At 46.3% G+C, this 12,496-nt stretch overlaps 1 protein-coding gene across 5 annotated transcripts in view; it reads right to left on the minus strand.

The window, feature by feature from the left end:
- The window catches only part of SPTBN1 (spectrin beta, non-erythrocytic 1), a 115,174-nt gene that overhangs the window by 78,003 nt on the left and 24,675 nt on the right, over positions 1-12,496 (minus strand). For all 5 annotated transcript variants that reach the window (XM_041417216.1, XM_041417220.1, XM_041417217.1 and 2 more), the window contains exon 2: positions 3,221-3,420. In XM_041417216.1, coding sequence (XP_041273150.1) covers positions 3,221-3,368 — 148 coding nt within the window. In that variant the 5' untranslated portion in view covers positions 3,369-3,420. The remainder of the gene's footprint in view (positions 1-3,220; positions 3,421-12,496) is intronic.

The following is a 12,496-nucleotide window of genomic DNA, read 5'->3' on the forward strand; positions in this document are numbered from 1 at the left end:
CACAGCCCAAAGGCCGAGTGTGAAAAATTCTGCTGAACAACTGAACTGTTTCTCAAGACTTTTGCAAGAGCTTCATGCACCAAGGAGCTGCACAACAAATCCTGTTAGCTAATGGCCCTAGATAGCCGAAATCCAACCCTTGAGGATTTGTGAATGAAGAATCTTGCATAAACACGATATCTTTTTGGCTCCTACAGAGCAGGTAGAATTACCAGGTCTTCCAGCAAGACCTTCCAAAGAACCACGGAGAACAAGGACAGGTGAAAGATGATTTCCTACAGTGGGATACCTTACTTGGTGAAGAAGGGATCAGTTACCTTCTTCTCATATCAGTTGCAGAGTGAATTAACTCAACATGAATGGCAACCAATCTGGTTGCATATCCCTCCAAATCTGGATTCTGATTGAAAGTTGAGTTCCCAGATGATTTCTTGGTTTTAAACCAAAACAACAGTTTGCATTCTGGTTTTCATGGTACACAGACTGCTTTAACAACATCAGTTATCAGCTGCTGTACTAACAACACTGATTTTCTCCTATTATTATATCATACTTGCTTTACTTGATCTTTCCTTCAGGACATTGTTCCAATCACAGGTTATTCTGACAACCACCTCCTACCTTTGTTGTTTAAATAGCTCAACATCCTGATGGAATTTTGGGGCATCAGGATTCTTCCTATAGTGGAGTATCAGACTTTGGCTACAAACCTCACTTCTTATTTCCTCACTCTTTACCTTACTTTACCTTAAAGGAAGTAAGTTGCACTTCAATTACAGTGAAGTAGAATGAACATGAGATGGAAGCTCGGCCAAAGAGGCACTTCACAGCTTGTGGAAGAGTATGGGAAGAGGATGCCTGCACCCGCAGAGAATACAGAGCCATTAGTCAGGCAGTGTAACATGCCCACAGCTGTTCTACTTTGGAATACAGCAGCTTGCATCTTGGTAATGAAATTTAAGGAACCAGTGCCTGGTGTGTTCACTTGAAACCTTTCATATTAGGACAAGGGGATGATGATGCATGAGCATTTCACAGACTGCAAGATGTTGACAGTCTCTTGTTATATCTTGTCACTGACACACTGCAAGGGGACAGCCACAGACACTCTTGAGATACAAGCCACCCATGACCTCTGGAGAGAGAAATGTTATTGTCAGAAGGATGCCCAGTCTTGGAGATGTGGGGAGGTGCCCATGCCCACAAAGAGCCAGCGCTCACCCAAGTCAAGCTGCAGTGCTGTTCAGCAAATCCAGACCCCAAAGGTGGCACACAACTGCTTCAGAGAGCAGTGAAGGTCACGCAGAGGAAAGTGATGGTGTGACACCCACCCAAAGGAGGGGGTGCAGAGCCCAGAAGCTCCTCCTGACATCCCCCAGCTGACTGTGTGTGCTTTCACCCAGTGGTCATTGTGCCCAGTCCTGTGACACGCAGCTGAATCAGAGAGCACCTTTCCAGAAAGGGCCTGTCTCCACTGAAAGGGGACAATGACAGAGATTATTGCCAGCACAGCTCCAGGCTGCAGCTGTTAAAGACCTGCCGGTGCCTTTCTGGGGAGATGCAAGGCAAGATTACCCACCAGACAGCATACCTGAAAACATACACTGAACAGTGCCAGCAGTACCACAGCTCAGCCTTTAACCATAACCTTGGATTTGAAATACAAACCTCTCCTCACTCCTCCCTCCCTGCACCATGATTAAGCTTTCAAGCAGTGCTGCAGCAATGCAGGATGCTAAGCCAAGTTTTGGCAGCACACAGCATTCTCAGCAGCAAATGCAGAGAATTACAGGTATGGAAATGTATCAAATTAAAATAACTATGAGTAATGCTTATTCAGAAGAAAAATAAATACACCATACTGTGGGGGAAAATGTTTAAATAGCTGAATTGAATCTTCAGCAAAATTATTTGCTTTGACATGGGTATGTGTTTTAGGCTAGCTAAATAATTTAAGTACTTTCCTTACATTACTTCTCCTTGAAATAAGAGTTTCATGTTTATTATTCATTACTCAGGTGGGGACCTCTGCTTGCTATAAAAGTAAGTGGAACAAGCAGCTGCAGTAAGGTGAGATCTGGGCCCCAAACATGGCTCATGAGCTTTATACTAAAAGCATTTCCCACCCAAGGAACAGGATACAACCTACAACCACTCACGTGGCAGAAGTAAAACACGGTTTCTTCCTCAAACAAGAGTAAACTATTAAAATAAAGTAACCCAAGCTGAAATTCATTCTGTCTATCAACACAGGTACCAGCAAGCTCCTTCTGACCCCACTCAGCACAGCCCTGCCCAGGGAAGGCATTTCCCCTATCATTCCAATGCACACTGTGATGGGAACTGCTGTAATTAAAAGCAGCAAAATTTAACACACGTCCCCTCCCTGTGAGCAGTTCCATTAAGTCAACAGCATTACTATCCCCAGGAAGAGTTATGTGATCTGCTCTCTGCCCACCTGCATGAACTACTTCATTTCCCTGTTGCTGAGCCCCACACCTGATCCTGGCCTGTGCCTGACACGTAAAGGTGTTTGGCATCTGATGCATCTCCATGGCTGGAGTGGAGAGCAGAAAGGGCAGGCTGCACTCCAGCCCCAGCCCCATTGGAATCACAAATGGAGCAGGTGATACTTTTGTCTCAGTGCAGCTGATTTAATAAACCTGTCCCAACACCTTATGAAGTGTCGGGTTTAAAACCATTCCTGGAGCTCAGATTTCACCAGCAGAATGCTCAGCATAGTTTTGAGCTGTTTTCTGTGCCTGTCCCACACTGCCAAGACATTTTGTTCAGAGGTCAGAAATGTGGGCATGCTACCACAAAAGTCAGGAAATCATTTACAGAATGCATAAAAATTGCTTTGCAGTGCAGTGACTCAGAGCTGAGAGGACATGACATAATCTCTTTGCTCTATAAACAAATGCAGTTAATGTATAGCCTTTAATACACAATAATCAAACGCAGTCTTGTTTCAAATGAGAAAAGATCCAATCCAGTTTCATTTCTCTGCTGATGACAGTGGAATTCAGCAGAACACAGCAAGTATTTCAGAAAGAATGTATAGTCCCATCATTCATTACTGCATGACAACTACCTCCACCTACCACATTCCTCTTTCCAGGACTAGTGAGATGTTTTGCACACTTGCAGTGGAGGTATTTTGAAGGAGAGCTTTGTTACCCTTTTTTTATTTTTTCCTAAACCCCAGGTCAGTGCTTACCAGCCAGGGCCTTGATGCGGGAGCGCTCAAAGAGCCGAGCAGAACTGTTCTCATTGTCCCAGTCGTCGACATCCCAGCGGTTGTTGACGTCGCTGTACTGCTGTTGGATTTCAATGTTGTCGTAATCTGTCGCTACCGTCGTCGTCATCCTGAGTCTTCTCCTTAGCCTCTCCTCACCATCAGATTCTTCCTAAAACCCTCTGTCAAAGAAAAACACAGAAAAATGAGCAATTAGATGGTGCACATATACTGGAAGAAAATGGTAAGGGTCAAGCTCAGGAGTTTTGGTTTCAAAAATCAGTGACTTTTACTTAAAAACAAGCTCAAGAACAGGAGATACCAACCACTCCTTCCGAGAACAAATATTCTCAAAAAATTAAATGCTTTACCAAAGCACAGAAGCTTTGCTGCATACACACATCCAGGATTGTCACATTCGGCTCCACAAAGCAGAACATGGATGGAATAGTGCAGCAAAACACTTCCACAACTGTCATTTTTAAAAGCAGACCATTGGCTTTAGAGATCTGCAAGTGTTGGTTAAAGCATATGGAGCTGTGGATAACTCAGCTGAGAAAAACCTCAAGCACAAAGATGACCTCCATACCTTTACAAAATGGTGCAAATAATTGATGGGGGGAAAAATACAGATTCTAAAAAAGCCACAGAAGCATTTGACAAGCAAAAACCTTTTAACATGTGTCTGAAGAAATATTTCTGTCTCCATATGCAAATACTGGCTTTGTGACTGGTCCTGGCAATTTATTTATGAACTAATCCAGATAAAACCAACTAAATGATGCATTACTTTGAACTCTCCACAGGAACAACATGGCACCCACCAACGCAACCCTTGGGGTGAGGTTCTCCTCTTTCAGGATGCTGTTTGCATATTTATTCTGTTTTCTGATTAGGATTTCCATGTATTTATCGGTACTAGATGTAAGAGAGGCAGACAGCTCTGGAGGAGGAGGGAGGTTATACACAGCTGTGGGAACAGTGCTGAGAATCCCCTTCACCCTTCAGCGCTCAGCGAGACCCTGAGGAGCACAGGGCGCTCCTCATACACACAGAAACACACACTTCACCTTTGCAAAACGCAATAATTCCCAGAAATGCAGTTAAATACAGGGGCAAGGGGGAGCCAGGGGGCCTGGGCGGGGACGCGCGCTCCCCTCACAACGCCCCGCCCGGGGCTTCTCTTGTCTTTTCTCTCTTTAATCTCACTTTCATATTTTAAAATAAAATTTAAAGAAAAAGGGGGGTGGAAAAGAAATTTGAAAAAAAATAAATTAGCCACACAGCCGCCCTCGCCAGCAGCCCGGAGCGCGGGCGGGGCCGGGGCCGCCCCTCAGGGTGAGGCCGAGCCCGCCCTCACGGCGGGGCCGGGGCTGCCCCTCACGGCCCTCCCCGCCCGCCGCGCTGGCGCCACCTGCCGGCCCGGCCCCTCCCGGCACCCGCATGTCGCGACATCAATCCGCCCCGCCCGCGACAGACGGCCTGGATGCCCTGGCTCACCAGCAGCGTTCATTCCCCGTCCGGGCCCGGATACCGGAGCCGGCTGGTTGGCCCTCGTCCCCAGGCCAGGGCAGGTCTGTCCCGGGGTTCCGCGCGGACAAGTGGCGGTGTGTGGCGCAGAAACGGGAACGAGCCGCGCTGGGGCGGCTGTTACATAAGGAGCTGTTACCGAAGGCTGAGCGCGAGTGCTCAACCTTCCCGAAAGGTGGGAAGGAATCGCTTCAGTCATGGGAAGCTGCCAAGAGAGCGAGGGAACGCGAGGAGAACTGCCTCTGGGGAAGGTCGTGGGGACGGTGCTCCCGCGGCGCATCCCGCAGGAGCCGGGCATGGATCAGCCGCTCCGGCCGGATCCTGCCGCTAGGAACAAACAAAAGCATGGAGCAAAGACGGGGGGAAGGACTAAATCCCACTCGCCAGATGATCCTCACTGAGCATCAGGCCTAGACAAAAACCGCCCATTGATCCCTGTACACAGGCTGCAATCAGGGTTAATTCCAATTAAATCCATGGAGCAGCCAGCATATAAACAACGAGTGGGAACAGGCTGGTTGACAGCATAATTTTTCATCTTTTTTATATTCACCAGTGCTCAAGGAAGAGAAGATGTGCCACTAGAAAAGCTGCAGCTCCAACCATAAAAATCAGTGAACCCAAAATCGGGATGCAGTAACATGTAATTTAATATAGATGGAACAAGCCATGGGATTTAATTTATTTCTGTGTCACTGCTGTTCAGAAACACACACAACCTGATCCAGAACAAATTCAACTCTAACTTGTGCTTTATCACTTCTCCCATCCTGAGCATCACACAAGCAAAATCTATCCCAGATAAAGCTAAATTGAGCATGAAATGGCCTGTTATCCCACACCTACAGGGCCAGAAAACCTGCATCCTTGTTCTGATTCTAATAAAAGCAGCACCTCACTCCCTGACATCAGGCTCCCTTTTCTGGGATGCAGCTCCCCGCCACAGGGACAGCAGAGCAGGAAAAAGCTGCAGGGATAAAAATAAGCACCTTTGCAGCAAAGGAAGGTGAGGAGAACACAGCAGAATCCTGATTCCAGAGACAGACCCAGCAACAGAGAGTGCGGCCACCGCCCTCAGCCTCTGCTGGAAAACAGCTTTTCTTGAGTCCTGCTGCAGCTCTGATCCAGCACAACCCACTGGTGCCTCTGGGAACAGGGAGGGAAGATAAACACGAGTCCTGGCAGAAACCTGCAGGCTCCTGACTGCAGGGATGGAGGTCCTGCAGCTGGGACGAGCTACAGCAGCACATCTTGTGTCTGCGTTAACGGTGTCCCGATCTGACATGAACAGCACCAGCAACTGACCAGGAAGCAATGGGAAAACGGTTTGGAATTTTCCTGGAGCCATTAATGCAGCCGAGTTCACTGTTAATGCCCTTGAATGTAATCCACCTGTGAAATCAGCCCTGCCATTGAAGGACCACGCTGAAAACCCTCTGTGTGTGTGTGCAGCACACACAGACATGTAACGCAGATTTATTTACAGATTTAGTTTAAGCCTCTGCGTGAAGCACCCACCGACATCCACAGAGGGATAACCACGGAGCACGGGGACAGAGGGAAGCCCATTTCCCTGCAGGAACAACCTTTGCCACTTAAACATCCTGGCCTGGCTTTAAGCTGAGATACCCCTCTAATAAAGGAATGACGTTTTCTGCAGAGAGCCAGAATTTCAGCTGCCGACATCCCGAGCAGCATCCTGCAAGCCAACCCACTCTCAGGACTGGATAAACACACTGGGAACAAGGCATTTCAGCAATGGCAGGTCACAGCTGCTTTACTATGCACAATTCAGACTCACTCCAGGATGACATATAGCGCTTAAAGCCAGAGAAAGCAGGCACTGCTTTCTCAGTTAATGCACGCCTTCTTAAACTCATCTGCCAGTGCTGCTGCACCTGGCTTGGAGATCTTAGCAGGCAATTCCAGGGATAAGCAGGCACAGGGGTGAACTAATAAACAGCACGGAACTGCTCCAGGCCCTGAATCCGCAGGCCTACCACAGAGGGTCGAGAAAAATCTGTAAATTCCCGAACCTCTTCCTCATTGATAAAATATAACTCTGTTGCCTTCTGCCATGGATACCATGCTAGATGACCTCATGAGACAAAAGAGATCAAACCATTTCATTTCAAAGCATTCCTTAAAACCTATTGCATAATCTGAGGGCGGGAGGGAGAGGGGGGTGGTTGGCATTGTCTTCAAAAAGAAAAAATGGCTTGAAGAAAAAAATCAGCTACCAGGAAGAGCATTTTCTCAGGCAGTTTTCAAAGGCCACATCCAGGGGTCAGACCTTTTCTGTTTACTTTCATAAATAGACCAGATTTTGCTCTGTTTGTTTCTCAGATAATAGAAAACAAACAGTTTTATTCAGCCCATCTGAAGAATGAATTAATTTTAAAAAAATTCATTGGCTACTCTCAAATGCAATCATGTAATTCACTAAACAGCTATGACTGTGATCCCTGAAATTCTGCCATAACCACACATCTGGAATTACTTCCTAATAGTTACATTTATCTTTAAAGCAAACATTGTTTTTTCAAGAGTTACTATTCTTCCAGGAAACATGCTAGGCTGTAGCTAGATTCATGTTACTCTAACTAAGGATTGTCAAGAGGTTTTTATGGTGCTGTGATTGAAAAAAATATAGTTTGAACAGTAATCCCCAAATGGTCTCATGGGTTATGTAAATACTTTTCCCTGGCTAACACATAGCCCAACCTATTGCAGCTTTCCTGGAATTAAAGATGAATTGTAAATTCATCTCTAACTCCCACTGATTGTGTGACAGGATTGAAAAGGGGACACAGACACTCCCATCTCCAGGTCACCAGAGCACATGGGTTTGGTGACAAGCACGGACACCACCACTGTGACAAAGAGAATGGTGTCCTGATCCCACAGATCAGATCTGTACCTCCAAGAAACCAAAATTGCACACTGCCTCCTTTCTGGTAGCCCTCTGAAACCAAGGCTGGACAAGCACAGAAAGCAATTCCATTATCCTCTTTGCAGGATACTTTTCCTCCCAGTTGGTCCTTCCCCACTACTGATGCCTCAGACCATCTCACCAGTCCAGCTCTTCACTTTAGTGCAATGATTATTACTAAAAAGAAGGAAATTTAGATAAAATGTAACGAAACTTTGCATTTATTCTGAGCAACATTCAGCTCCCTCCAAACATCAGCACAACAGACATTTAATAATTTTTTAAATGTCATTTTAAGCCAATATTTAAACTGGAGAATGGAAGTTCCTCTGAACTCTCAGGGTCCAGACACATCTTGTCACCCCAACAGGGTGAGATTCTCACCCTAAGCTTCCACACAGGGAAAGTGGCCTGGTCAGAGTCAATAGGGGCACCTTGGGAGAGGCTCAGGGCTGGATGCCAAATGAGCATACACATCAAACATCCCCACAGGTCAGACTCTGCAAGTATTTACAAAACACTGTGTAGAAACTCAAGAGTTGTACAGAACCCTCGGATTGAGAAACTCAAGTCCTGAACATAAAGCTTAGAAAGACTGGAAGATGCATGTCCCAATTCCAATTTCTCAGCCTGAAGCCCAAGGAGGTGTTTCCAGGCTCTCTCCCTGCTCAGCCCCTGTGTTGCTGAACTGCAGCACATTTCCAGGGACAGGAGTTCCCCTGTCCTGACAGGGCAGCACACTCACGTTCTGGCTTTTTGTTTCAGCTGCTGAACCAATTCCAGAATAATAATGGCAGTAACTGAGCAAGGCTGTAACTCCCTTGACCTCCAATATCCCCTCTCCCCCTCTCCCAGTCCCATCTTTCCTTCCACAAACAGAACCATACTGTTTCTGCATTTTCCAGCCCAAGAGTGCTCCACGTCTTTGTCTTTGCTTCCCTTCACCACTTTGTGGTGCTGACTCCTCTGGCTGTCCATGCTCCACAGCACCCTGAAAGGTCACAGCAAAGGGGGGACAGGCTGTGCTACCAAATGCCACAATCAGCCTGTGGGGCACTTCAGGAATGCACAAACAAGGCAAGACTGAAGCCTCTTTATTCCCAATGCAGGCTGGAAAAGCATGCGAAGGTCACTAAATTCAGGCAGCCCGTCCTTCATGAGGGAGGTCTGCTTCCCACATCTCAGATAACCCATCACTCCAAAGACCAGGCAGTTAAGAGTGGATTCCAGGCTCTTGTTTTCCTTCTGAGGTGCCCAGGATATCATACTCGAGCTGGGAAATGGGTACATAATTAAATAAGCACGGAAACAGCTTCAGAAAGTGTTTGTGCTGCTCCCTGAAAACAGACACAGCCCCCCTGAACTGGAGCCCCCAGTGCTGTCAGCAGGGGTGACCAGGGCACATCCAGCACCACATGCTCCACACAGGACAAGGGTTCCAACAACCAATAGGTGGTTTTAAAACACAAATCTCTATTTCAAACCTTTCAGTTCCAGCACAGACCATTAAAACCTTCTGGTCTGATACTCTCTACACTTGGAGCAATGAAGTTTCACCTAGTTTTCCATACACCATCCAGAAGATCTGGACTCCAGCATTTTATCCTGGAGACTCGGAATAATTTAATTTATATATGTGGTCCAAATTTGCCCTCTGTAATCTGACATAGCTCCATCTAGCTGAGGATACAAGCCAAGGTGTGCCAACATTATTTGAAGAGCCTTCTTAAAACACCAAGAGGGTGGAAGGAGGTTTCATATGGATTTCATCCAAGGTCAGACACAAAACAGGAGTTGTGGGGTGAGATTCTCTAGGCCTCTGTATTTCCCTGTGGAACATTCTAGAACAGATATTGCCTCTGAACCATCCTCTAAAGAAGGCCATGCCCCACAACCAACTACATACAAACCATGAACAGACTAAACCAGAAAAATCTGGACATTTTAGGTAGAAAGTGGCTGGTTTTGGAAAGAAGTTAATAAAGAGGAGTAGAACTGAAGCAGAGCTGGACTTATCAGACACAACATTTCAGGGTGGAGAAGGCACCAAATTCCTTCTGGGGCTGCCCTTCATTTTCCCCTCCTCACTTGAAGAATGCAAAACACATTTTGCCAAGCTGCTGAGGGAAGGGCTGTGTCTCATAGGGAGTAGCATTCCTGCATCCCTTCTGAAAGAGAAAGTCTACCAGGATCCAGAAGGGCCTGGAGTGACACACAGAGCAGGAACATCCACGAGGGCTGTGACAATAAAATCCACATACTGGGCCCAGCTCAAAGAATGCTCAAAGACCTAAACTCCTTATTTAGTTTTTAAGCAAAACACAGAGTACTCGACCTCTTTCCTCATGTGTTTGTGGTTTTCCCTAAGCAAGCACTGCTGGGCAAGGTAGTATTAAAGCAGTAAGAACTTGGTTCAGCTCCAGTAAGGACACCATGAGATAGTCCATGGCTGCTCCAGTGAGATCCATCAATTAAATACAGCTTCACTCCAACTCACAAACCACCTTTGTATCCAACACAGCCAAAAGAAATGCAACTCAGGATCCAGAAAAGTCTTAAGAGCCACCAGCTGGGTATTTTCTAAACAAGCCATCCTGTTTTCTGCTTCTAAGTAAGTCAGTAAAGAAATCCCTGTAGATTTAAAATTATGCAGCTCTTGGTCATTTGCTTTTAAAAAACACTTTCATCATCCTCTTAGTCTTTCCTGTGTCAGTAAAAGAAAGACTCTGAAATTATTAGGTTATCTGGGAATGTCCCACCATGCATATGGTTTAGCTGGAAAAAACCCAGGGGACCAGCTCAGCACAGCAATTCCTCTCTCCACCTCCATTCCTGCATTATTTACAACTTCACCATTCCAAGTAGTAGATTTCCCACCCATTTTCAGAAAGATCTGTATTTTTGAGTAGGGTAACTCATCCAGAAGGTGGCTTTTCCAAAGCCTAGACCAAGGGAGGATGGAAGGAAATTCAAGAGTTCATGAGTTTTAACTGAATCTGCTCTTCAGACTTTGCAGACTTGTTCTGGTGCAAACGCAGCCGGTCACTTTGAAAAGTAAGGAATGAGCAGCAAAGCAGGGATTATGTTCTGCTCAGGACTGGAATAGCATCCTGAATGTTGTGAGGGCTTTACAAGACAGGCAATATGTGTTGGTGCACCTGTGTGCTCTGATCTGTGGGGTCAGCAGCTGGCCTGCCACTCCTTTTTCTGGGGAATATGATTGCCAGCAGGCCAAGAGCCCTTCAGCTCTCTTACAGCCCATGCACTTATTTTATTACGAATTCTTAGACAGGAAATTTTGACTATAGAATTACCTGAACTTTTTGATAAATAAAAGAAAGTAATAGCAAAAACATTCTGATGGTGGTAAATTAATATAAATTAATTAAAAATCTAAGTAGGATTAACAATATATTGTCTGTGTATGCCATAAAGAGTGCTCTCTCTTTTTTGAGAGAAATCCACAAGAGGAAATGAACTGGAGCAGGAATCAAAAAGGCTCCAGGTCAGCAGAGTCCCTTCTAGAAGCACAGGAAGGACTTCTCTGACGTAGGCTCCCACTGAAGATAACCTTTACTCGGATCCACCCCTCAGCTTTAGCACAACTCAGCCATTTCACACGGAGGAAACCAGGACCTTGTTTCACCAAACCACCTTGTAAAGTTGTTAGAAGCCTCTGCATTTCACCCTTTGCCATTCTGATCACTGAGCAAGGCGAAGATCCACTTTCCAAATACCTCTGAGAAGTACTTGTGGATGGATTGGTGGAGGATACCAGGGACAACTTGTCTGGCAGGAAGGAAAATTGATGTATTTCACTCCTTATCAACACATTTCCAAAGAAACTACCCAAAAAAATTCCTTCCACAGCCACTGAGCATTTAAAGGACAATATTTAGTATCACCCTGTTCTAGAAGCTATCTGTGGGCTGACCTTCACCAAAAGAATGTGAAAATACAGGGCAACTGTCTACAGTGGTATTTACCTTTTTCTTCAGCAGAACAAAACAAAAAAGTATTTTTTAATACTTTTCATGCATTCACGCAGAGCAGGGTTCCAATAAAAACCAGGTGCCCTCAGAAAGGAGTTCCCCATTTTCTGGTCTTCGCTCTCTCATGACCCAGCTTATGAGAAACAGAGCTCTGGGCTTTGGGAACCCGCTGTGTGTCAGGGAAGGACTGAAAGCGGAGACGCTCCCGCTGCCTCCGGCCTGCCAGACAGTTGGCTCTGCTTTGGATGAGGGCACTGCTTCACATCTTGACCCTGGCCATGACCCTCACTTGGCAGGAAGTCCCAGACAACCTGAATGCCCTCAGTGACATCACTGTTTACTTGGGCAGCAAACTGGCAGTGCCAGGTGGCACCCGGCTGAGGGGCATCATGGAGACAGCGCCTTAGTTTGCAACCTACAAGGAAAGTTTCCTCAGGAAAAAATGGACAACTCACTGGGTCATTCAAGAAATGCTGTTATTGCCTCTGTATGACCACACAATTTATCAATGTCAGTTTAAGTGTGTTGTATGAATTCAAATGGAGAGAGCTACAGCCAAGTTTGGGGGGGTGGGAAAAGGACCGGAGGCTCTGTGCCATGGCTCTGGACTGGAGTTTCTGCCCCACTTCCCACTCCTAGCAAGGGGGTGTCACACAGAAATTATGACCCAGCATTACTTTTAGAAGGAGGGCACCCCTGAGCCTGCCCTTGCTACAGAGCTGACTGCAGGCCCTGACACACTTCCATCCGGAGCACATTCCTGCTCCTGCAGTGTCTCCTGAGATGCGATAGCTCTGACCTCCT

Source organism: Onychostruthus taczanowskii, unplaced genomic scaffold (assembly GCF_017590055.1).
Source record: "Onychostruthus taczanowskii isolate IOZ18803 unplaced genomic scaffold, ASM1759005v1 scaffold55, whole genome shotgun sequence".
NCBI classification, from domain to species: domain Eukaryota; kingdom Metazoa; phylum Chordata; class Aves; order Passeriformes; family Passeridae; genus Onychostruthus; species Onychostruthus taczanowskii.